This window comes from Myxine glutinosa, chromosome 8 (assembly GCF_964187855.1).
Source record: "Myxine glutinosa chromosome 8, kmMyxGlut1.1, whole genome shotgun sequence".
Lineage (NCBI taxonomy): Eukaryota > Metazoa > Chordata > Myxini > Myxiniformes > Myxinidae > Myxine > Myxine glutinosa.
This window is the reverse complement of record NC_136268.1, coordinates 93,337,125-93,364,887: the sequence shown is the minus strand read 5'-3', so window position 1 is coordinate 93,364,887 and position 27,763 is coordinate 93,337,125. Positions and strand designations below refer to the sequence as shown.

The following is a 27,763-nucleotide window of genomic DNA, read 5'->3' as shown; positions in this document are numbered from 1 at the left end:
TCACAGGACGTCGTCGACTCCTTCGTGTCTCTTCCCGCTATTGTTGCCTCCAATTTGATAGGCCTGGAGTTGCACTTTACATTAACAATTTAATTTCTCACTGGCCCTGTCCTGATCTTACACCTCCAACCCCCAGAAGTACCTCTGGTTGCAACTTCCCCTCTGCTTCCACCTCTTATTAGTCCCCTACCAGGGTACACCGGAGGGGACTATAGGTTTGCATGCCGTCCCTCCGTCTGTCAGTCCGTCGGTCCGTCAGTCCGTCACGCAAAGAACAGTTTTCCGGACTTTTTTTAATAAACTCTTAACGCTAATTATTTCAAACTTGGCACATGGTTTCCTCATGATATGTTACCGATCAGATTCGAACTTCACGACGTTTCGATCATTTTTGACAAAGTTATGGCACTTTGAACTTTGGGAATTCTGATAATTCTGATGATCCTTAACTCAGTGCCATTTTAAGTTTTAATTTCCTTTAAAAAAGATTTTCTCTGCAATAATAGGACCGATTGAGATCAAATTTTCACCAGAGGGGGGGACTCCGTCTGTGGAATATTTTAATGGTAATTATGACGTCACAGTTCACGTGGTTCGGCCGCCATATTGTTTTTCGTGAAAACACGAAAACCCCTTTTTCTCTGCAACGGCTGAACAGATCGAGGCCAAACTTTGCAGGCAGAATCGCATACCCATGACGAACAAAAAAAGTCAGCGAGCATGACGTCATGCATCACATGGCTTCAGAGTTATGACGTTTTTAAGCATGAACCTTTAAAACCGAGCCGCTCCCTCATTTTTTATCCAAACGAGGGGAAACTTCACAGATCTGTTCAGCATGTCAGTCTACTAAAATGTCCTTTTGGAATTGGCGATAGGTCACGTGGTTTGGCAGATACCGTTAATTAAACGAAAATATTTTAAAAATGGATATCTCTTGTTTATTCTCGAGTTCTCCTCAAGCCGCACCGCGCGCCCTCAGCCTCGTCTCGCGAACGTCAAAAGCGCGACACAGCGCGCGCTTTTGGGAGGGGCGGAGCCAACCCGAACAACATATATATATACACATCGATCATTGATCGTGAACCGGAAAATATAATAAATTACTGATATTTAGCGACTCGAAAGGTTCTTTATCATCAACTTATTTTCTCGTGCTTCTGCTGACCTGTCTGCAATGTGTATAAATCGAAGTCCCGAGTGCGAATCACAGGTGAGCCCGTCCTGAGGTAATTAGCGATTGGGAACGATTCAGAACCTGTGGGTAAATAACCCTTGGTAATTTCCCCAACAGTTTTCCGGACGAGAGACTGCCGGTAGGGGCCATGCATTGCAGCGCAATACTCAGAATGCTTGTTCATCTTGTGTGTTTTACTGTCCCCCTAAGAGTGACCGCCATCTACATCTCCACATCTCTACATTTCTCTTTCTCTTTCTCTTTGTCTTTCTCTTTCTCTTTCTCTTTCTCTTTCTCTTTCTCTTTCTCTTTCTCTCTCTCTCTCTCTCTCTCTCTCTCTGGACAAACCTTTAACCACTCATCCCAACTCTCTATTCCTCATATGTGGTGATTCCATTGGTTACCGAGGCAACTTGGCTGGGTCTTAGTTCCTCTATCACCAGCCATGCCACTTCAGCAAAGGAGTTCTGTGACTCAATGGGACTGACTCAATCTGTGAACTTTCCAACCCTGATTTCTCCCAATAGCAAATCCTCCCTTCTGGACTTGGTGATGACTAACTTTACTGCAAATGCATAGGCGTAGTTTGACTTCTCTATTTGGGGGGGCAAGGGCTTCATATTAATAATGGGTAACTCGATCTGACTTCCAAAATTACCGTTTGTTCGTGTAGTTACAGTATACGTGAAATCACAAATACAGTTTACGTTCATTATTGTTACTCACGTTTAAATACGGGATGTTTTTATCTTGATTGTAAACTACTTAAAAAATTAAGGTGGGAGCATTGCCCCCCCCCCCCCTGCCCAACCCCCAAACTCCGCCGGTGTACAAATGTCTCCTGCTCTTCCTTTGTTCCAATTTGTTCATCTGATTATATGCTTGTGAAAGTCAACATCTCTCTGGCTATTCTCAGAAAGCTGCCTCAACGCCAGTGAATCTGACATTTCATTGAAGCAGATTGACAGGAACTACAAGTAGCCATCTCCCTTCAGGACTGGTCACCCATATCTACTGCCCTTGATCTCCCATCCCATATCTACCCAGGCTAGGAATTCTTCCACAGAAACCTGTTCTCTCTCATGCACAAATTAATCTCATCTCGTCTTTCATTATCCTACCCCACAGGGGAGCCCATGGTACACTGAATCCTGTGTTGAGGGAGTTCCTCTGAAACTATTTACCATCTCTTCCTGGAAAGCAAATCTGACCGAAGGTAATGTCAGTGCTTTCCAAAACGTTCATAACAAGTGTGTGTCCACTCTAAGGAGAGTTAGACAACAACATCTGTCCAACCTTAAGAATGAACTTTCAAACTGGTCTCCCTCCTCTAAAACATGGTGGTATCTTCTTCAGTCTATCTCTGGTGTATGCTCTCCTTCCATCCCTTCCCGCTCTTCAAATGGCACCACAGCTGACTGCTCGTAAGAAGGCCGAAAGCCTCAATTCTTTGTTTCCTTACAAATCTTGTATCCCCAACCCCTCACTCTCAGTACCCATCCTTCCCTGTCATACCCAACTACCATTGGACTGACTCTGTATTTTGCACCTGAGAAGGTGGAAATGGTTCTTTCAACCCTCGACTCTGACTCCACTACTGGACCGGATGGCATCAGCTCACGTGTTCTCAAATCCTGCTTTGCTGGTCTTCCACATCCTCTCTCTGCCCTTTTCACCCTGTCATTTGCACTAGGTTAGTGTCCATCTGCTTGGAAATCCACCAACATCACTGCACTATAAAAAAAATAGCTCCAAGTGGGCTGACCGTCATCTCTTGAGGTTGTAGTGATCCTGCAGACCATCGAGTAGAAGGGCTGCATCGGTTTCAGAGTAATCATTTGGTAAATAAGGTATGAGTAGGGATCCGAAGTTTCAGGGGGTAACTGCCCCCCTGGGACTCCCCCTCACCCCCTCCTGAACAATCAAAGCCTGGGCGATTGTGTGGGCTACTATTTTGTATTCATCTCTCAAGTTTCAGAACAAACAGCTCTATGATAAGGGAGGAGTAGCAAAAAGTTAACGGACGGACGACTGGACGGACAGACATCTGGACACCACGACCGGACTTTGAGAAGAGATGACCTAAAAAGGAGCAAAGAATGATTCCTTCAACTACAGACCGACAGTGCATTCAGAAAGTATTCAGACCCCTTCACTTTTTTCACGTTTTGTTACGTTGCAGCCTGATGCTGAAATCGTTTAAATTCATTTTTCCCTCATCAATCTACACTCAATACGCCATAATGGCAAAGAGAAAACAGGATTTTAGAAAGTTTTGTATATTTATTAAAAAGAAAAAAGTGAAATATCACATTGACATAAGTATTCATACCCTTTGCTATGACACTTGAAATTTAGCCCAGGTGCCTCCCATTTCTCTTGATCATCTTTGAGATGTTTCTACACCTTGATTGGAGTCCACGTGTGGTAAATTCAATTGATTGGACATGATTTGGAAAGGCACACACCTGTCTACATAATGTCTCACAGCTGACAATGCATATCAGAGCAAAAACAAAGCCATGAGGTCGAAGGAACTGCCTGCAGAGCTCAGAGACAGGATTGTGTCGAGGCACAGATCTGGGGAAGCCTACAAAAAAAATTCTGCTGCATTGAAGGTTCCCAAGAGCACAGTGGCCTCCATAATTCTTAAATGGAAGAGGTTTGGAACAACCAGGACTCTTCCTAGAGCTGGCCGCCCGGCCAAACTGAGCCATCGGGGGAGAAGGGCCTTGGTAAGAGAGGTGACCAAGAACCTGATGGTCACTCTGGCTGAGCTCCAGAGATCCTGTGTGGAGATGGGAGAAACTTCCAGAAGGACAACCATCACTGCAACACTCCACCGATCTGGGCTTTAGGGCAGAGTGGCCAGACGGAAGCCTCCACAGTCCACAGTGAAAGACACATGAAAGCCCACAGAATCTTGTTTCTCACAGTCTGAGAGTCCTTTACGTGCCTTTTGCAAACTCCAAGCGGGCTTTCATGTTCCTATCAGGCCAGGAGATTCACAAAATATTTTTGTGACAGCTGTAAATAAAATCAGTTAACCACAACCCATTAGGAGGTAGTTAACCATAACCCAAATTTCGGTTTTACACACACTTATTTTATCCCTTCATTTACAAACTAGAACGGCACTCAGTCGAGAGTACACCTCTGCCTGGTTGGCCATATCACTCAATGGTGAAGAACCACTTAAAAAATTATACGAGCTGGATCCGGATCTTCACCAAAATTGAATCGATTCTTCTTTGTCACACACACAACCGGTCCACCAAGTTTCGTCCAAATCCGTCCATAACTGTTTGAGATATCCTGCTATGTATCGTTTTTGGCCCGATCTCCCAATGGTGAAGAATCACTTAAAAAAATTAAATAATTCTCATATCCGAATCCATATTCAGATCTTCACCAAAATCGAATCTGTTTGTCCTTGTCAGACACCCAACCGATCCCAACGTTTCGTCCAAATCCGTAACAACCCTTTGAGATATGCTGCTATGTAGTGTTTTTGGCTGAATTATGTTGCCTTGTCAACCATCTCTAACTTGGCTTGTGCACACGATGCTTCAAAAACCGTTGAACATTTAGGTTTAATATTACAGATGTCTATTCCTCATACCACTCAAAATGCGCAGGATCCTCGATCATCAGCTCCTTGTTAAGAGAGCATTAAAATTATTATTCAAAACCAGTTACTGTATAGGCCGACAATACGGTATTACGTCATTTTCGACATGTTTCAATCGGAGGAGAAAGCGATATTCTTCACTACACTCAACTACCGGGCATGTATCAACGCTACGTTCCTTATATAAGTTTCTCGAACAACCTCACATTGATTTATACATAGGTGCTAACTCTTAATCATCAACCGGGAAACATCTCATGTCCCGACCATTTTGTGGGCGGTAACTCGCCGTGACGTCGTTGTCTCTTCTTCTTCCTCTTCCGTTTGCCCACGTGTTTACATCACTGATACATCATGAACCATGCATGTTCTATGCAGAGCGTCCGTGCTGCGGAAGCTGGTTCTATGGTTAAGGTTTCCATCTTGGGCGGGTCACCACTCCAGCACAGAAAGTTCGGGAAGGAATTTGTTCAGGGTGCCGGAGATAGCTCGCTCGAAGGACACCGTGGGATCTTTAACGTCCACCATTCACCAATGAATCCCGGCAGACAGGACGGCCGTTTAACGTCCATCAGAGAGACAGGATACATATTGAATCTTCCTGCCTGTGAAACACCGTGATGGTGGTTTATAGCTGAGTCGGGATTCAAACTCCTGGGTCGAGAGTCTCCCGTTGGATGGATGGTGTTTGATGAGGAATATTTTCCCAACCATGTCATTGTCGTATCCCTTCACATCAGCCTCACAACTGTTTTCCTTCTCTTGTTTTTTTCTCGAACGCGACTCGAGTTTTTGCTTTATATATTATTTTATTATTACGTGTAAACCGTTTTCCTCAGTTAATCGTCACGTTATAAAACTGTGACCGATTATTGGGCGTGTGAGGTGAAACCACGTGCGGCCCTCGTGGTGTCAGTCCCGCACAACCACCACCACAACACCAGCAAGAACGACGGTGCGTGACGGATTTATAAATGATTACTTGGTGAGCTTTTGTGCAATAAGGTAACCGTTACCTTCGGGCCTCGGCCAAGGTATTCCCATTCATATATTTATTTATTTATATGTGTGCCAGAACGCTTCCCGCTCTATTCCCTGAGGTTGACCCGTCCGAATGGTGTGGCACACCACCAATCACCATGGCACTTGGAGGTCCGCCTTGGTCGTTTTAGGCACCTGAGCTGAGAGCCTGAGGAGCACACGACGGCCGCACGGAGCCACTAAATGGCCAACGCTAGCGCCTGTCGCTAGGCACGCTGGGAGTTTTTCGGGACCTCGGCCATGGCTTTGTCGTGCGATCACGGTCGCTTCGGGCTCGCTCCCGATCAACGGCGGAGTTCCTAGACGCCTGAAGTCCGGGATCGTCTTCAAACCGGGACGGTGTTCCTGACGGAGCGCCGTGAACGCCTGAAGTTGGCTCCTCTCGGTCCGGGTAAAGAGTGCGATCGCTCACGCTAAGGCCTAGTGCTAGGGTGCAGACTCCGGTGCTCGGATAGACAGGTGGCCGGGAAACGGGGCCTTGATGTTGCCTTCGCGGCGGAAAGACGGCGCTTCCTTTCTAAGTGATAAGTTGTTGGCTGCGTCTCATTGCTGTCGATGTTTGAAGGGGATTGCTCGTGGGTATCAGGTATGGATAATGTGTCTGGGTGCATTGGGCGAGCACGCAGTTTCCTGGTGGCTTCCACTATTGAAATCATCATCATTATAATCATCATCATCATCATAATCATCACCATTATAATCATCATCACCATCATCATCATCAGCACCATCATCAGCAGTACCATCACCAGCAGCACCATCATCAGCAGCATCATCAGCACCATCATCATCATCATAATCAGCACCATCCTCATCATCAGCACCATCCTCATCATCACCATCATCATTAGCACCATCATCATCAGCACCACCATCAGCACCACCATCAGCACCACCACCATCATCATCACCACCATCATCAGCACCACCATCATCACCACCATCATCATCACCACCACCATCATCATCATCATCACCATCATGTCGCTGCAGAGTTATCAATAAGGGTTATCTGTGGTTTCCAGTGCTTAATGCATCTTCATGCTGAAATGATATTCTTTCGGCGTCTTATATAAAAGGTAAACTGCTCACCTGTCACGTCCCAGGTGTCTTGAAACGGACCTTTATTACTTGGGCAAAAATAAATAAATTTTTGACATGTTGATCACTCCGGTTTGTGTGTTTGTCTGTCCACTCACTTATACTTGCCTACAGGTCACAATTTTAAACTGATCTTCACGAAACTTCACCAAATGATAGCGTTCGTTGTCCGACAAAATCCTATATATTTTTGAGGTCAAAGGTCAACATATGCCAAAGGTCAACCACATTTTTTCGAATTTCTAAAATCCTCAATTTTCATCCGATTGACTTGAAATTTGAATCGGATTTTCATATCGGCTAACTGAATTCAACCACTAACTTTTTTTGAGATCAACATAGGCCAAAAGGTCAACATAGGCCAGATTTCTAAAATTTTCAATTTTCATGTGATTAACTTAAACTTTGAAGATTATTTGCATATCAGGTCACTGAATTCAACCATCAATTATTTTTGAGGTCAAAAGGATGCTCTACTGAGTGCCATTCTACTTTGTTCTGTTTTGCCAAGTGTCGCTCAATGAGTGATTTTTCATATATTTATTTATTTATTCATGAATTTTTCTTTTCATATATTTTAGCCCATCCCGTGCACAGCATGAGACGGGGTACTGTAATCACGTGTGTGTGTGTGTGTGTGTGTGTGTGTGTGTGTGTGTGTGTGTGTGTGTGTGTGTGTGTGTGTGTGTGTGTGTGTGTGTGTGTGTGTGTGTGTGTGTGTGTGTGTGTGTGTGTGTGTGTGTGTGTGTGTGTGTGTGTGTGTGTGTGTGTGTGTGTGTGTCTGGGCCGTAACTTTTTTACCATTTGAGTTTTGTCATCAAATCTTCACCAAACCTTTGTTATGATAATGCGGAGAAGGCAAATTAATAATTTTGTCAAAGGTCAGCCTCATATAAAATCATCAATTTTCATCCAATTGACCTGAAATTTAAATTTACCATTTGAGTTGTCATGAAATTTTCAACAAAGTTTTATCATGATAATATGGAGAAGGCAAATTAATAATTTGGTCAAAAGGTCAGTCAGCTTCATATAAAATCAATTTTCATCCAATTGACCTGAAATTTAAATTTACCATCTTCTGCATAAAATGATCAATTTTAAATTTTTTTTTTTTTTCTAACCGTTTTTTGTTAATTTGAGCATCATCATAAGAAGAAGAAGGCGTCTAAATACAAACAGACGCTGACGGGCTTTGCATTTTCAGATGCTTTCTCGTTAATTTTTTTAAAACTCAGATTGAAAAAAAAGAAGACGTTTAGTGTCGATGCAGTATTGAATCATGGCTTTTGATGAAAAGGAATTTCTTACTAATCGTTTATACAGAGTGACCCCCAAAAACAGAACTCATACTATTTAATATAAAATCTTCATCACTCAAATGGCAGGATTTTTGGCACAGATTACCATGAATAGAGTAAGTCAGTGATTGGATGACGTGCTACAAACGTTTGCCATGGCATTTGAAGCACACTTCGATTCTCCGGGCAAAATAGTTTGTGACTGTGGTCCCATTCCGCTGTAGGAATCGAGCAAATTTTATTGACAGTTGTTGCTTTGAGTTCTTCAATGGATTGTGGTCTTCCTCTGTAGATGTTGTCCATCAGATAGCACCTACGATATAAATATCTGGTGAGGGTGGGAATCGTTCAACAGCAAGTCTTCAACTGGTGACTGTCACCAAAAATGCGTGTTGAGCCAGTTCAGCGAATCACTTCAAGTGTGTGGAGTGGTTCCATCCTGTTGAAACCATTGTTCCCTATGACTGCTTAGCGCTCTCCAAAACATCTGAAGAATTTGGATGTGACGCTTCGTACTGACAGCCAATGTTTCCTGTATCATCCTCAAACAGAAAGCGCCAAAGACTCCACATTTAGTCATTTGCTACTCAGGCAGTGCATTTTTCTGAGTGGATAGGATGCTCGGGCACTAGATCAGGAGGGGGTGGGCGGTGGTGGTGTAGGGTTTGGTGTCAATCCACAGTACTTTGAGTTGACATGGTGATAAAGAAGGAAATGGGCCTCATCAGAAAACCAGCCATTGTTGAGGAAGTTCAGCTTTTCTTCCATGTTGCCTGAAAACCACTGCCACATTGTCGCTCTTTTCTGCATATGTGTTGCATTCAGTTTGTGTTTAATTTTAATTCTGTATGGATACAGTTTCACATCGTGGCTGCCTCTCACTGGTTCATGTGACATTCCAAGGTCTTAACTCCAACATCCGAGAGATTTCTTCGGGCTTCTGCTCGGTGAATCACGAACAAGGTGAATGTTCTCAGGAGACCTTGCAGCTCGAGGACATCCCAAATGTGTTGGTCCTCCAGAACTTTTACTCTTGAAATTTGCGACATCGCTTTTTTCTCTGAACTTTTTGACCCAGGAAAATATCCATAACTTGCAGGGTGCAGTCAGTGTAAGTTCCAATCTCTCGTTTAAACCCAATTTGAGTCTTCTCGTAGGAAAGAGTCCAACAACAACAACAACATGCATTTTAAGGCCATTTCCCCTGCTAGAGCGGGGGTTAGCCTTGCGGTCCCCATGACAATCTTCTCCATTTTGCCCTATTTTCTGCATCTCTCCTTGTTAACCCCCTTGCCCGCATTTCTTCTTCCACCATCTTTAGCCAAGTCTTTCTCGGTCTTCCCCCGTCCTCTACTTCCTTCTACATTCATTCCCATCACTCTTCTCAACCAGTCACTTTCATCCTTCCTCAACACATGACCAAACCATCTCAACCTGTTTCTCTTCACAGCATCCATCACAGGCTCTATTCCCATCATCTTTCGCAATTCATCATTTGTCTTCCTCTCTCTCAACGATACTCCGCATTTCCACCCTTTCGAGCCTCTGTTGCTGCTCTACGTTCATTACCCACGTCTCGCTCCCATAAATCATAACACTTATCACACATGCAGCATACACCTTTCGTAGGAAAGAGTCCGTTTGAAGAAAAGTCTCGACAGAATTAGTCTTTTGCCAAAGTGTCCATGATACCTTTAAAAAGGGAAGAATCGTCTCCAACTTTCGTACTCTGTCTTGTGGTTCACTCTTCTTCAATCGCCTGAAAAAACAAGATGTTATAATTGGTAAGAAGAGAGAAGATATGAAAAAAGCTTGGTTCTGGTTTTTTGGGTCACCCTGTACTTTCTTATTGAAAAGTTTAAAGTCAAGTTGACATTTATTGGACTGTAATTGCTTCTCGTTCTGATAACATATTTTTCATGAATGCCCCTTGTACGGTCAGAGGAAACTCAATGTCCTACATTAAGCTTTTTGGAATGGAGTAAAAGTTACGATTGTCTCAGGATAACTGCCTTCGACCATCTGCATATTTGCCGCATTTCAAAACTAGCAATCAAATGTGCATGCATTAGGGTCAGTGGAGAGAATGAAAACGTATAATAAAGTGGAGACATTTCTCCAACAAATAGAAGAGTTGTCCATTGTCATGATGTAAATTAAGATATATACTCCAGCGGTTAATGTGCGGGTGGATCCTGAGATGACGACGGGTATCCTGAGATGACGACGGGTGTCCGCGAGATGACGACGGGTGTCCGCGAGGTGACGACGTGAGTCCGCGAGGTGACGGCGGGAGTCCGCGAGGTGACGGTGGGAGTCCGCGAGGTGACGACGTGAGTCCGCGAGGTGACGGCGGGAGTCCGCGAGGTGACGGCGGGAGTCCGCGAGGTGACGGCGGGAGTCCGCGTGGTGACGGCGGCGGGAGTCCGCGTGGTGACGGCGGCGGGAGTCCGCGTGGTGACGGCGGCGGGAGTCCGCGTGGTGACGGCGGCGGGAGTCCGCGTGGTGACGGCGGCGGGAGTCCGCGTGGTGACGGCGGCGGGAGTCCGCGTGGTGACGGCGGCGGGAGTCCGCGTGGTGACGGCGGCGGGAGTCCGCGTGGTGACGGCGGCGGGAGTCCGCGTGGTGACGGCGGCGGGAGTCCGCGTGGTGACGGCGGCGGGAGTCCGCGTGGTGACGGCGGCGGGAGTCCGCGTGGTGACGGCGGCGGGAGTCCGCGTGGTGACGGCGGCGGGAGTCCGCGTGGTGACGGCGGCGGGAGTCCGCGTGGTGACGGCGGCGGGAGTCCGCGTGGTGACGGCGGCGGGAGTCCGCGTGGTGACGGCGGCGGGAGTCCGCGTGGTGACGGCGGCGGGAGTCCGCGTGGTGACGGCGGCGGGAGTCCGCGTGGTGACGGCGGCGGGAGTCCGCGTGGTGACGGCGGCGGGAGTCCGCGTGGTGACGGCGGCGGGAGTCCGCGTGGTGACGGCGGCGGGAGTCCGCGTGGTGACGGCGGCGGGAGTCCGCGTGGTGACGGCGGCGGGAGTCCGCGTGGTGACGGCGGCGGGAGTCCGCGTGGTGACGGCGGCGGGAGCCCGCGTGGTGACGGCGGCGGGAGCCCGCGTGGTGACGACCCGGAGTCCCGCGACGATTAACAGACATTCAAATTTGAGCTATGCATTGCCTGGAGGAGGTATGCACGCCCCAAGCTGTCTGGATTGGGTTTGAATCATGATCCTGCTCTCAATTGTCCTGGTGTTTCATAGGCCAAGTGATTCATCAACGTAGGCCGAGTGATTCATAAATGTGTGTGTCGTCCCTCGGATTGGCGTTGAACGGGATTCCGGTCTACTGGCATTAGTTGGTGGATGTTAATTTAAGATCCCATGGTGTCCTTCGCTAAGAGTAGGCGAGCTGTCACTGGCATCTCAAACAAATTACAAATTTCTGGCCTAACCTACAGGGATACTGTACCAGCGGCACAGCTATGCCATCAGCCAATAATTCTACTCCACCGGTATCCTACCTTTGGCTTTGTGCTGCATACGACCGAATAAGATTTTGTGTGCAGTCGTATTGCAACGCAAAGCAAGGCAAAAGACCACTTCATTGGCTTCAATTCCCTATTGTACATTTAATTGAATCTCTTTCGTATATTTGTCCACCTGCCTTGCGATGTATTGAACCAATTCATCGAGTCTGCAGTTCTCAGCACTTACAAAATACTGAGCTGTCGATGAATGCAATTCCTACCGATTGAAGCACTCCTTCTGACAGCAGCCCTTAGCCTTGTCTCATTCCCCCTGGAGCTCCCTCGGCCTTACCTTTGCATCCTGAAATGGTCTTGACCTCAAAATTAAATGAAAACCTGTCACGTGTGCAGCAAATGCACGTGCTGGCTCTCAACGCTCCCCACCACCTCACCACCCCCCCCCCCCCCTTCACAGGTGGATTATATATTAGACCATGAGATGAATGCATATAACCATAACTGTTCACGTTGAACCATACACCCAAACCAAACAAATTTTATAATCTAAAACACTAATTGTGCATTAAACACCCATTACTATGGGTTACAGGTCACTCGCTCGGCTCTGCTGTTTAAAGGTCATTTGGAATTGCCGATTGGCTTGGTTTTATTTATTTATTTTTCAATATCCCATTGAGCTCCTTTTCTGTGAAACATCTTGTGTGTTCATTCTTGTGTGCTTTGTGTTTGTGTTGTTGGCTTGTTTGTATATCGTGGTGCAACATGGCAGTGGACCACACAATTTGTAGTTTTCCTTGTGGAACCTTTCTAGTGTGTTATTATGTATATATTTATTTATTTTGCTTCTATTCCCTTTTTTTCTTATGACCCACTTGTCATTGTTGCCGTCCCACTTCCATCTCAACATTTATAAATTAAATCTTGCAATCTTTCTATAAAATAAAAAATCTGCAAGTTTGAGTCAGATGCTTGGTGTTGGCTTTACAGTTAAGGTGGCTGGCTTTAGATCTTAGGGTCGTGACATTGAAATAACACCGGGGGGTTGAGTAAGCCTGTCATCCTTCCGAGGTCGGCAAAATGAGTACTAGCTTACTGGGGTAACAAGCCATTCGAGTATCCTGCTGTTGGAGTGGCGACCCATCCAGGATTGTATTCCTTAACCAATGAAAGTGCTTCGCCAAGTCCTATACGCCTAACAGTGTGAAAGGAATGGTTTATTATGTTTTTTTAATTATGTTTGATTCAGAGCTTCCACAGTTTTTGTTGCTGTGCAAGAAGTCGTCCAAACACCCCCTGCCCTCTTTCTCCAAACCATTAAGGAATGGTCACGTGACCATGAAATTTGGCCCAGATATTAGTCATTTTCCTTGGAAGTGTCCAGACAGTATCACATTTTACCTGGAGTGGGCAATGCCATTGGAGTAGAAGTCATGGTGTTTTATTATCTTCCGAGACCAGGATTCTGTGTCCTTTTAGGTGTTAGGGTTGAGGGAGGAGAAGGACTCAAAATCTCTATTTTCCAGTAATTTTCCAGCTTTATGCAATCCGAATGTTCAAATTAATTGATATCCCTGGAAGCCACAAACATTCCTCTCTTTCAAGTGCTTCCTTGTCCTCCCGAGATGATGGCATGGTATTTATCTTGGATAACTATTGAGCGACTGCAATGTAATCTTGCAGGATTTCCTCTTCTTGCTCCGTGTGTCACATCATGCTATTTTCTGCTCGGCCATGGGAATTTGTTCCGGACCTGTCAGCCTGACATTTATCACAGTTAAAATGCTTCTTGGTGCAGTGTACTAATGTAAAACATAAATGGATTATTGAAATATTCTCGACATTTTGATCCATATAAATGCAGAAATGTGAAAAATTTGTTGTTGATCTTGAAGGAGAAAAGAAAAGGGTGAAATTTCCAAGGAGTTGTAGTGTAGCTGTTTGTCTCGGGCTGTGGCTTCCTGGAGCCACACTGTCAGGAATTTCCCTTTCCCCACAATACAAGGCCTCTGTACTGGGCGAATCACACAGCAGTGTGCTGTGCACTGTCTGTGTCATATTTGTAATGTAATATCAAATCTAAAATGTAATTAAAGTTTGCCTAGCGATTATTAATAAACCTGTTGGCGGCGGCGACGAGGTCACATGGAACGAACCTGGCTGTAAATGGATTTTGCTGGTAACTTGGGAGGTGTATGTTCTGGAGGGAGGTAACTGGCTTGGACCCAAGATGTCTTTTGCGATGGAATTTCTCCGTTGCTATGTATCAAGCTGGTTTGGTGCCAAGATGTCTTATACTCTAACCCTTTTTACATGCATTACTAATGTCAGAAAGTATATTTCAACGTTGTTGACTAATAGATAAATCAAAACTTGTATTATTTTATTGTGCGTATGACCTTCCAACAAAGAAATTACCTCAAAGTATGACCTTTTAAGTGTTACAACTTGAAGTGTCACAAAGTGAAAAATTAGGAAATGCATTCACTTGTCACTCTATGACTGAGTGTTCTTTTTATTTTCTACAGGATCTAAGGAAGACACACACAAACAAACACACACAAACAAATACACACAAATAAAAACTCACAAACAAACACACAACTAGAACGGTACTCAATGGTGAAGAATCACTTAAAAAAATTAAATTATTCTCATATCCGAATCCATGTTCAAATCTTCACCAAAATCGAATCGATTCTTCCTTGTCACGCACACAACCTGTCCACCAAGTTTCGTCCAAATCCATCAATAACTTTTTGAGATATCCCGCAATGTATAGTTTTTGGCCCGATCTTCCAATGGTGAAGAATCACTTTTAAAATTATACTAGCCGGATCCGAATCTGGATCTTCACCAAAATCTAACTGTTTTGTCCTTGTGACATACCCTTCATCTCTGCGAAATTTCGCCTGAATCCGTCCACAACGTTTTGAGATATTTTGTTCACAAACAAACAGACAGGGGTGAAAATATAACCTCCATCCACCTTTGGTGACGGAAGTAAACACACACAGACACACACACACACACACACATACATACACACATACAAACAAACAAATACACACAAACAAATAAACGAACAACAACATGCATTTTAAAGGCCATTTTCCCTGCTAGAGTGGGGGTTAGCCTTGCGGTCCCCATGACAATCTTCTCCATTTTGCCCTATTTTCAGCATCTCTCCTTGTTAACCCCCTTGCCCGCATTTCTTCTTCCACCATCTTTAGCCAAGTCTTTCTCGGTCTTCCCCGTCTTCTACTTCCTTCTACATTCATTTCCATCACTCTTCTCAACCAGTCACTTTCATCCTTCCTCAACACATGACCAAACCATCTCAACCTGTTCCTCTTCACAGCATCCATCACAGGCTCTATTCCCATCATCTTTCGCAATTCATCATTTGTCTTCCTCTCTCTCAACGATACTCCGCACATCCGTCGAACCATTCGCATTTCCACCCTTTCCACCCTTTCCAACCTTCGTTGCTGCTCTACGTTCATTACCCATGTCTCGCTCCCATAAATCATAACACTTCTCACACATGCAGCATACACCTTTTCCTTCAGATTCAACGACACTCCCCTCATCATCAGCACGCCACTCAATTCCCGAAACTTCTTCCATGCACATCTCACTCGAGCAACCGTTGCCGAGTCTGATCCACCTTCTCCATTCAGCATGTCTCCGAGGTAGCAAAATGTTTTCACACCTTCCAGCTTCACGCCGTCTCCAAGATCCAACTCAACATTTCCTGCAACTGCAGCTCCCTCTGTGCACACCTTACATTTGAATGTAGCTGCCACACTGGTTAATGACCCTCTCAGACCACTACATTCTTGATGAACCCACTCAGCGCACATTGTACACTGAATGGAGTTCACTCCGACACCCTTCCTACACACAGCACATGGCTACTTCCCAGTTCTTTCCACCTCACCACATGCTTTACCACTTGCCATCACCTTCGTCTTTCTGATATTCACCTTCAGACCTTTTGTCTCCATACATTCCTTCCACGTGTTCATCTTTTCCTTCAGTCCATCCATACTTTCCGCAATCAACACCAGATCATCTGCATACAACAACTCCCATGGTAAACCCTCCTTTACGTTCTGAGCCAGCACCTCCATCACAGCTACAAATAGTAGTGGACTTAGTACGGACCCCTGATGCACTCACACCTTCACCTCAAACTAACCACTGTTCCCATCCTTCGTCCTTACAGCTGTGCGCGCTCTTTTGTACATTGCCATCACTACTCTGATCAACCATTCCTCCACTCCTAACTTCCTCAATGCCCATGTCAATACTTTGCGTGGAACCTGATCGAATGCTTTCTCCAGATCAACAAACCCAAGAAACAACTTCTTCCTCTTCTCCATGTACTTCTCCTGCAACTGCCTCACAATGAAAAGCGCGTCTGTCGTTCCTCTTCCTGGCATGAATCCAAACTGCATTTCGTCGATCTTCACTTTCTTCCTTATCCTCCTCTCCAACACCCTTTCCAATACCTTCATTCCATGCTCCAATAACGTTATCGCTCGGTACGAGCCACACTCCAGAGGGTCACCTTTCCCCTTGTATAGAAGGACGAGGGTACTCAGTTCCCAATCCACTGGAATGCGGCCTTCTTTCACCACCAGATTACAGATCTCTGTCATTCTCTTCACACCCCAACTTCCTGCTGCCTTCAACATATCTCCCACAACTCCCGTCGGCCCTCCCACTTTTCTACCCTTCATTGCTTTTATCGCTTCCTCAACTTCCTTCTCAGTTATCTTCTCTGCCGGTCCTAAAACTGGGTTACTCTCTATGTTGCCATCCCATTCATTCTCTGTATTCAACAGCATTTCCATATATCTTTTCCATCTTCCTTTAATTCCATCTGGGTCGACAACGATTTGTCCCACTTCATCCTTCAAGCAACTCACCCCCATCACATCACACCTCTCTTTCGCTATCTGCTTTGCAATCCTGAATACTGCTTTCTGACCCTCTTCCGAATCCAAGCGTTCTCCGAACATTTTCCTGCATGCCTCCTGCGCCTTTGCTACCTCTTTCTTTGCAGCCTTCCTGGCTGCCTTATAACTTTCATGCTCTGCTGTTTCTGCTCCCGTACCCTTCGCCTTCTGCCACTCCTTGAACTTCTTCCTCTTCTCGTCAATCCTCTTTCCAACTTCATCATCCCACCACCATGTTTCCGAGTGCCTCGGTGGTCCTTCTGTCCATCCACATACCTCACTAACGGCTCCCAACAGACTAGCTTTCATTGACATCCAACCACTTTCAATCTCAACCACATCATCCTCTACCCTACTCAGCCTATCTTTTAATGCCTCCCTTACTGTCACCTCTTTCAACCTCCACACCTTAATTCTCGGTTGGTAAACAAATAAACGAACACACAAAAAAAACACAAACATACAAACACAAACAAACGCACGAACGAACGAACACACGCCCAAACAAACGAACGAACGCACAAACAAACAAACGAACGCACAAACAAACAAACGAATGCACAAACAAACGCACGCACAAACAAACAAACAAACAAACGCACAAACAAACAAACAAACGTATGCACAAACAAACATGCACAAACAAACAAACGCACGCACAAACAAACAAACGCACTCGCAAACAAACAAACGCACTCACAAACAAACAAACGCATGCACAAACAAGCGCACTCACAAACAAACAAACGCACGCACAAACAAACGCACGCACAAACAAACGCACGCACAAACAAACAAACGCACGAACAAACAAACGCACGCACAAACAAACGCACGCACAAACAAACAAACGCACGCACGCACGCACAAACAAACAAACGCACGCACAAACAAACAAACGCACGCACGCACGCACAAACAAACAAACGCACGCACAAACAAACGCACGCACAAACAAACAAACGCACAAACAAACAAACGCACGCACAAACAAACAAACGCATGCACAAACAAACAAACACGCACAAACAAACGCACGCACAAACAAACGCACGCACAAACAAACAAACGCACGCACAAACAAACAAACGCACGCACAAACAAACAAACTCACGCACAAACAAACGCACGCACAAACAAACGCACGCACAAACAAACGCACGAACGAACGAACGCACGCCCAAACAAACGAACGAACGCACAAACAAACAAACGAACGCACAAACAAACAAACGAATGCACAAACAAACAAACGCACGCACAAACAAACAAACAAACAAACAAACGCACAAACAAACAAACAAACGTATGCACAAACAAACATGCACAAACAAACAAACGCACGCACAAACAAACAAACGCACTCGCAAACAAACAAACGCACTCACAAACAAACGCACGCACGCACAAACAAACAAACGCATGCACAAACAAGCGCACTCACAAACAAACAAGCGCACTCAAACAAACGCACGCACAAACAAACGCACGCACAAACAAACAAACGCACGCACAAACAAACAAACGCACGCACGCACAAACAAACGCACGCACAAACAAACAAACGCACGCACAAACAAACGCACGCACAAACAAACAAACGCACGCACAAACAAACGCACGCACAAACAAACAAACGCACGCACAAACAAACAAACAAACGCACAAACAAACAAACAAACAAACGCACGCACAAACAAACGCACGCACAAACAAACAAACGCACGCACAAACAAACGCACGCACAAACAAACGCACGCACAAACAAACGCACGCACAAACAAACACACACACAAACAAACACACACAAACAAATGCACAAACACAAAAAACAAACAAATGAAAGATCGGTCAGAGACCGAGGACTTAAATGAATGAATGAATGATCGTTTTAAGGCCATTTTCCCCGCTGGAGTGGGGGTTAACCTTGCGGGCCCCATGACAATCATGGTTCCCTGTTTGAGGCAATGTTTTTATGGCCGGATGCCCTTCCTGTCGCCAACCCTTGTATTGGTCACGCTCTTATGATGCGCAGGGATACCGTGTACCTATTCTAAATCAGGGTACACACCGTGATAATTCATCCCAGCGAGCTGGTACTCAATTTGCCGACCTCGGAAGGATGACAGGCTGAGTCAACCCCCCTGGCGTTAATTCAGCGATCGACCGGGATTCGAACCCAGGATCCTAGGATCCCAAGCCGGCACCCTAACCGCTAAGCAACACTAGGCTAGAGACCGAGGACTTGCCGGAATTAAAAATTTGTCGTCCAAACCATGTGACCGGTGACATCATCATTATTTGTTTTCTAAACTAATTTGTTCCGAGATTATGCTCAAGAGATTTCATCTTGATCGGATGAAGTTTTGTACTTGTCGAATTATGACGTCATAATGGAGGCATCTATGACATCATCATTAACATATTTTATTCCTCATGGAGAGTTCTTTACAATGAACCATGTCTCATTTTTTTCTATTTTCTATTTTTCTATTACTCAATGGTGAAGAATCACTTAAAAAATTAAATTATTCTCATATCCGAATCCATGTTCAGATCTTCACCAAAATCGAATCGATTCTTCCTTGTCACGCACACAACCTGTCCACCAAGTTTCGTCCAAATCCATCAATAACTTTTGAGATATCCTGCAATGTATAGTTTTTGGCCCCGTCTCCCAATGGTGAAGAATCGCTTTAAAAATTATACCAGCCGGATCCGAATCTGGATCTTCACCAAAATCTAATTGTTTTGTCCTTATGACATATGCTACATCTCTGCCAAATTTCGCCTGAATCCGTCCCCAACTTTTTGAGATATTTTGTTTACAAACAAACAGACAGGCGTGAAAACATAACCTCCATCCACCTTTGGTGACGGAAGTAAACACAAACAAACACACACACACACACACAAACAAATACACACAAACAAATAAACAAACAAACAAACACTATCAAACAAATAAACAAACACGAGCAAACAAACAAACGCACGCACAAACACACACACGCGCAAGCAAACGAACGCACGCACAAACGAACGAACGCACGCACAAACAAACAAATGCACACACAAACAAACGAACGAACGCACGCGCAAACAAACGAACGAATGCATGCGCAAACAAACACGCACGAACAAACACGTGCACGCACAAATGCACGCATGCACACACAAACACACGCACAAACGCACGCACGCACAAACAAACACATGCATAAACAAACGCACAAACAAACGAACGCACACATAAACAAACGCACAAACAAGCGCACGCACAAACGAACGCACGCACAAACAAATGCACGCACAAACAAATGCACGCACAAACAAACGCACGCACAAACAAACAGACGCACGCACAAACAAACACACAAACAAAAAAATGCACGCACAAACAAACACACGCACGCACAAACAAACACACACAAACAAACGCACACAAACAAATGCACACAAACAAATGCACACAAACAAATGCACAAACACAAAAAACAAACACAAATGAAAGATCGGTCAGAGACCGAGGACTTGCCGGAATAAAAAATATGGCGGCCGAACCACGTGACCGATGACATCATCATTATTTGTTTTCTAAACTAATTTATTCCTCGATTATGCTCAAGAGATTTCGTCTTGATCGGATGAAGTTTTGTACTTGTCGAATTTTGACGTCATAATGGAGGCCTTGGGCCTAGAGAGTTTAACAATTGGGCACAATCTATTCCAGGGCAACTGGATTATGCTCAAGAAATTTCATCTTGATCGGATGAAGTTTTGTACTTGTCGAATTTTGATGTCATAATGACGTCATAATGGAGGCACCTATGACATCATCATTAACATATTTTATTCCCCATGGAGAGTTCTTTACAATGAGCCATGTCTCCATTCTTTCTATTCAGCACTTTCGGGAGATATAGAGGTGTAAAGTTTTTCGGTTTTTCCAAGATGGCGGCCGAACCACGTGACCGACGACGTCATCATTTTTTTTTCCCCCACCAGTTTATGCCGACATGGCGCTCAAGAAATTGCATTTTGATTGGATGAAGTTTTGTACTTGTCGAATTATCGAATTATGACGTCATATAATGGAGGCCTTGAGCACAGTCTATCCAGGGCAAGACAAATATGTGTGTAAAGTTTGGTGATTCTATGTGCAACGGTGTAGACCTAGTACTGCGCACAAACAGACAAACAAACAGACAGACAAACCAACCAACCAACATACTTACCGGAATCTTTTCCGGCAAGTAACAAACGCACAAACACAACAAACACAACAAACACAAACAAACAAGTGCTAAATAACAAACAAACAAGTGCTAAATAACAAACAAACACTATCAAACAAATAAACACTATCAAACAAACAAACACTATCAAATAAACACGATCAAACAAACCAACACTATCAAACAAATCAACACTATCAAACAAACCAACACTAACAAACAAACACGAGCAAACAAACCAACACTATCAAACAAATCAACACTATCAAACAAATCAACACTATCAAACAAACAAACACGAGCAAACAAACAAACACGTGCAAACAAACAAACACGAGCAAACAAACAAACACGAGCAAACAAACAAACACGAGCAAACAAACAAACACGAGCAAACAAACAAACACGAGCAAACAAACAAACACGAGCAAACAAACAAACAAACACGAGCAAACAAACAAACAAACACGAGCAAACAAACAAACACACACGAGCAAACAAACAAACACACACGAGCAAACAAACAAACACGAGCAAACAAACAAACACGAGCAAACACGAACAAACAAACAAACAAACAAACAAACAAACACGAACAAACAAACAAACAAACAAACACGAACAAACAAACAACACTGGACTTGACCAGATAAACACAGCGACTGAGTTCGGGGGAAGTCGCATCATTTTCCAGAGCACCTTGGGTACCGGCCTTGTTATGATGTCTGTTTTATCTATGCACTCAGCCGGACAATTAGGATATAATTTCCTCCTCTCATTGGGTGCCAACCGATGGAGTTTGTCTGTGCTCTATCCTTTCAATGCTGAAGAAGCAGCACATGCCATTTGTAGTCTTTGGTATGTATAAAAACCACCTTTAGAGGCCATTTTTCCCCGCAAGCGGGGGTTGGCCTTTTTCGGGAACCGTGGTAGTTGTTGTTTTTCGGTCCCCTTTTTGAAGCAATGTTTTACGGCCGGATGCCCTTCCTGACGCCAACCCTTTTTGCCGCCTTTAACGACAAGCAGGGAATTACCAGTGAACTGGTACTCAAATTAGCCGACCTCGGAAGGATGACAGGCTGAGTCAACCCCCCTGGCGTTAATTCAGCGATCGACCGGGTTTCGAACCCAGGATCCTAGGATCCTAAGCTGACACCCTAGCCGCTAGCCCAACACCAGGGTATGTATAATGAAAATTATTCAACAACCTCGCTCCAAAATAAGAGGCTTTATTGAAATCGATCTTCACATCCCACACACATAGACGAAAATCTCATTAGTCCGACAAAGCATATAAAAGCATGTATAAAATGGGGTAAAGCTTTCCAACACATCAGCCATCAATCACAGTCTTGTCTTACCAAGATGAACCAGCACGCATCTCTGTATAACCCATTCAGCTTATAGAAACCGCCTCGCACACAAAGCGCTCACACATAAATAGACCAGCGAGGAGTCTCACGCCTCCGAAGCCTCTTCTTCTTCTTCATTTTTATCACAGTACGACTCAGTCAGCGTCGTAACCATTGACCTTCCCAACTAAGATCAGACCCTCTGAACCATGATGCCGAGTCTAGTCACTTTTTCTGCTACCTTGAGCCTGGGACCAATCAACAAATCACTTGGCTATTAGTATATTAAGACTTCGCTTCTTTCCTTGTTATTAATAAGGTGGATCACCTCCATGAGCTTCAGACCCTGAATACAAAATACAAGGACGATGTCGTGCATAACATGATGCCTGTGAAATCCAAATGAAGAATAGTTGCCATGAAAAAGCAATTTTGTAATTTCGTACATGTGACCTCTCAATAATTGTTTTATGTGATTGATTGTTATATTGTACATATAGTTAACTGGAAAATTTTAATAATTTTGGCATAAGTGTTTTACATGTTTCGGATGGCCTTGACTACTTTTGACTGCATGTAACATATGCATACATACTACACTTACTACAAATAAACTGTACAAGTTTTAATGTGATATCCTGAATTTTTTTTGAGATAAAGCAATAATCAAATCGTAAAAAGTCCCATTCCATTATAATGGGGTGTGAATTGTGGTCATGGAAACAGTTGACATGTCAGAACGGTTAAAATGATCGTTCTGATTTTGGGTGAACCAATTCTGACCCATTATGCAAATTCTGTTCAAATTTTAACTGATCGGATGAAAATAAATGATTTTATGCGAACTTGACTTCGGGCTTTTGACCTCCAAACCAATATGCTTCGAGATTTTGATTGGTGAACCACTTCAGTGATGCAATATGCAAATTCTGTTCAAATGAGCAGAGTACCCACTCTCCAGGTAGATGGAGATATTGTGTATTACTGCTGAAAAAGTGTAGTAACTGTATATTGCAAGAATGATCCATAGATGTTTGTGTGGTGTGCGTCTAAAGGTGTGTAAAGGATCTAGGGAGTCCAAGGGATCTAAAGGGTATGTTCCAATAGTAGTTAGCTGTCTAAAGGGTCAAATGGGGTCTATAGGGTCTATCTATAGAAGTGGAAAAATGGTCGAATGGGTTTAATGGTCAAAAGTCAAAAGATCTATGTGGTGTCAACTGTGTAAAGGTTTTAAGGTGTCTGAAGTGTCTTTAAAAGGGTAACAGGGTCTTGAGCATTATAAGGGGGGGGGGGGGGGGTCTAAAGAGTCTTAAAAGGTCTTAACGGTCTTAAAGGGGTCTAAAATGTATGTTCCAATAGTACGTAATTAATAGACGTAGTCATGGTCTGATATGTCATTAATTGATGTACTCATGGTCCAACTTGTGTTCAAACATTACGTAATCAATAGACACGCGCACATTGGTCAACCAAGGATTCATCTCGATGAGGATTACCTTCGTTGAGGATTCGCTGTCCACCTGTGTATTTTCGGTTTTATATACTGTATTTATATATGTAGTCAATCTGATGAAAATAGACGATTTCTGCCCTCAAACAATAGGATTCTAGCTTGTGATTATGTTTTGTGAAGATCGGAGTAAAATTGTGACTAGTAGGCGACAGACAGACAGACAGACAGACAGATGGACAGAGAATAACACACCAAACCAACCAATATACTTGCAAAAAATTGATCTTTTGCAAGTACCAATAAGTGTCACTAGCTCGTCTACAACTGACGCTTTCATTTTGTACATTGTTTTTTTCCATTGTTTAAAAATGTATTCAGTATTTAATTTTTATTGGTTGTGTTTTTTAAATTAATTTATTACTCTTACCATGTGTTTACAAGTCTTGCTCTGCATCTGTGTGAACAGTTTTGGAGCGGAGACAGCTGTATACATACACATTGCTGGCTCAAGGCAGTACAAGCAACTGAAGCTCCGTGAAGACCACGGTTTCATGAAAAAGTATTTGGAAAATCAAATTTAAGAAGATAACATTACAAAGAAAAAGTGACAGGACTTTTTCCATCTCTCAATAACTGTGTGAGAGGAAGTGAAAACTTGTTACAAAAAGGCTGTTGCAAAAAGAAGAAGAGAAAGAGTGGCTTGCTTGTGGAAACCCTTTTGGGAGGCAACTGCAGCATGCTGGATCCTGTGGCTCGGTGCCATGAGCAAACCACACCGGCTGACACGATCGTCCGCTGCAGCCAATGGTCTCGATGAAAGCTTCTTCGGCCGCAGCCTGCGCAACCGCAACGTTAGCCTTCCTGACGAGCAGCTGCAGACCAAACCGCTGGCACCATTGCGAAGTCGTCATGAGTCTGGGTCATCATCTTTGTCAGGGATGCATGATTTGCAATATCTTACCAGCCGCAAACGAATGTTGTCTGGTACTGAAAAGGACGAAAGCACAAGCAGTGAGGCTTTGACAACATACAAACGAGCAAAGCGACTTCGGCGCTCAGAACCATGTGAGGTGTTGGTGGAGGTCAAAGATAATGTCACCGAACTTGGGGCAACTCTAAAGTGTGTGCGCCGTTGTTTAAATCTCAACTTGACTTCAGCCATAGCTGAAAAAGGTAGTGTAGACAGAGAGAAGGATGAAAAGGAAGAAAGTGAGCTAAATAATTGTGATGAAGTGGTAGTTAGAATTGAGGAAGAAAAAGGTACAGAGCTTAATGCTCAGAATTCAACTATGTGTGGAAACACAAACCAGCACTTGGATACTGGTGAAAAGAATGGCAACACAGACTCTGCATCAAAACTTGAGGGAGGTGGCAAAGTTTTGTCCAATGGTTGCAAATCATGGAGCAATGAAAGGAAAAGTAATATCGAAATTCAGGTTTCGGAGATGCATGGCCCTAAAAGTGAAATGGATGAAGATACGACAACACTCAAATCTGTTCAAGCGGTTGGGAGCCAGCCAGCTGAAGTGTCAAAAGAAGTGTTGGAAGGTGAGGTGGATGTAGTTGGTGGTGGCTCTTCATTTGGTTTGATGGACCAGGATGCAAGTGTATCACCACATGTGCAGCGCCAAATTCTGAACAGTGGACTCCCTTTCTCATTGCATCAAGAACCTTCATGCCTCCCCGCTTCTGTCAGGTCTTCTCCAAGAAAGAGAAAAGTGCACAAGGTCTGTGCGAGCCAAATAGAAGAGATTGATGCCAGTATGGAAGATGAAGGGATAGACTCAACACATTGTGGACTTTCTTTTATTGATGAAAAGCCTTCACCAAAGCCAAGTGATGGCCCTGAAAATGTAGATAATAAATTGAAAAGCTTGATAAATGAACAAAAGTTGGACGGGGATGTGACTGAAGATGAACAAGATGATGAAGACGAAGAAGAAGAAGAAGAAATTGAGGAGGAGGAAGAAGAAGAACCGGATGTGTATTATTTTGAGTCTGACCATCTTGCTTTAAAACACAACAAGGAGTAAGTATTTACCTTATATTGGGAATATCATTATATAATTTAGTTGTTTTTTTTTCATGAATTAATTGCATCACATCACAACATGCAAAGCCAATGTTCTTTTAGTAAGAGTCCTTCTCTCTATTATGTATGTGTGAGGGCTTTGGGTAGAAGCCTACAATAGGGAATGATGAGGGTGGGGTAAGGCTTCAACTTGATGGACACAGGGTTGCTCCTCTCCAGCCCACAGCCGAACCCAAAAAATCTGAGCATCAAATATTTTTGCACTCAGACACCTTTCTATATAATGGCAAAATCAAATTGCTGTTGGCCAAGTCATAAACCTTAGTGAAGAGGCAGATTTCATCAATGGTCGCCAGTGCGTTCACTCCTGAATCCTGAAATTCCCTGCCTGTTGGGCAGTGAAAGGGGGTGTCATTCCCTCCCAGGACTTTTTAATTGTGTTTGTAGGACCATTTAATTTGGCTAATTCCTCTTTTCCACAATGCAACAGATTTTTATATTCTGTTGGAATGAAGCCACACCATACACTGATAACAGTCTACACGCAACTCTTATCCACTGTAGCACCCATGCAATGCGAATGAATTGCGAACGAACTATTCTTGTAGCAGCGGTCATTAATTTGTAAATACAGTGCCTTAAGAAAGTATTCATACCACTTGACTTTTTTCACATTTTGTTGCGTCACAGCCTGAATTAAAAATGGATTAAATTGAGATTTTTTGTCACTGATCCTCACATGCAGGGAGGGGATCTATTATGCGGATCTATTATGATCTACCCATAATATCAGTGGAATTTTGCTTTTAGAATTTTTTACAAAATAATTAAAAATGAAAAGCTGAAATGTCTTGCGTCAATAAATATTCAACCTCTTTGCTATGATACTCCAAATTGAGCTCAGGTGCATCCAATTTCCTTTGATCATCCCTGAGATGTCTCTACAACTTGATTGGAATCCACATGTGGCCAATTCAATTTATTGTACATGATTTAGGAAGAAACACACCTTTCTATATATGGTCCCACAGTTGACAGTGCATGTCAGAGCAGAAACTCTACCATGAAGTCCAAGGAACTGTCTGTAGAACTCTGAGAGAGAATTGTGAGGAGGCATAGATCTAGGGAAGGTATAAAACAATTTCTAGAGTGTTGAAAGTTCCCAAGAGCACAGTGAGCTCTATCATTAGGAAATGGAAAGAATATGGAACTAGCCAGACTCTTCCAAGAGCTGGATGTCCGCCCAAACTGAGCAACCGGGAAAGAAGGAACTTGGTCAGGGAGGTGACCAAGACCCCAATGACCACTTAGAACTACATCGTTCCTTGGCTGAAATGGAAGAACCTGTCAGAAAGACAACAGTCTCTGCAGCCCTTCACAAATCTAGGCTTTATGGGAGAGTGGCCAGATGGAAGCCACTACTGAGAAAAAGGTACATGACAGCATTCCTGGAGTTTGCAAAAAGGCACGTGAAAGACAGAGTATGAGGCAAAAAAAAGAATAGCCAAGGAAACTGCTTTGGCAGCTCTATGCATCGTCACGGTGCAAAAATGAATGGTCATCATCATCATCAAGTGTAAGGTGAGGTGACAAAAATGTGGTAGTGGTATTAATAATGTGGTGATGTATTTGCGAAACGACGTAAATTGGGTTATTACCGTAATTCATTGTCGATGTTGTGCAGAGACTACAATAACGTTGTATTCAATTTGTGAACAGACTGTCTGTTTGTTGCTAACAATTCAACCTTGCACTCTAGAAACCTCATCTCCATCTCATCTGCTCCATCATTTGAACACCTGGCTTTTAAACTCTCTGGTCACACACAGTCAGTCATGGCTGTTGTCTACCGCCCTCCCAAACCACACCCATCATTCCTGTCTGACTTCTCCTACTTTCTGACCCAGCTATGTTCCCTCTCCCCCTCAATCCTCCTCCTTGGTGATTTCAATATCCACATGGACTCCACTGACTCCACGCTAACCACTGACTTCACTGATT

The 27,763-nt window shown here is 43.9% G+C and overlaps 1 protein-coding gene across 3 annotated transcripts in view; it reads left to right on the top strand.

Annotated features, from left to right (window-relative positions):
- The first annotated feature begins 5,854 nt into the window (after positions 1-5,854).
- The window catches only part of ZZZ3 (zinc finger ZZ-type containing 3), a 157,294-nt gene continuing 135,385 nt past the window's right edge, over positions 5,855-27,763 (top strand). For all 3 annotated transcript variants that reach the window (XM_068124854.2, XM_068124852.2, XM_068124851.2), the window contains exons 1-2: positions 5,855-6,240; positions 24,197-25,759. In XM_068124854.2, coding sequence (XP_067980955.2) covers positions 24,492-25,759 — 1,268 coding nt within the window. In that variant the 5' untranslated portion in view covers positions 5,855-6,240; positions 24,197-24,491. The remainder of the gene's footprint in view (positions 6,241-24,196; positions 25,760-27,763) is intronic.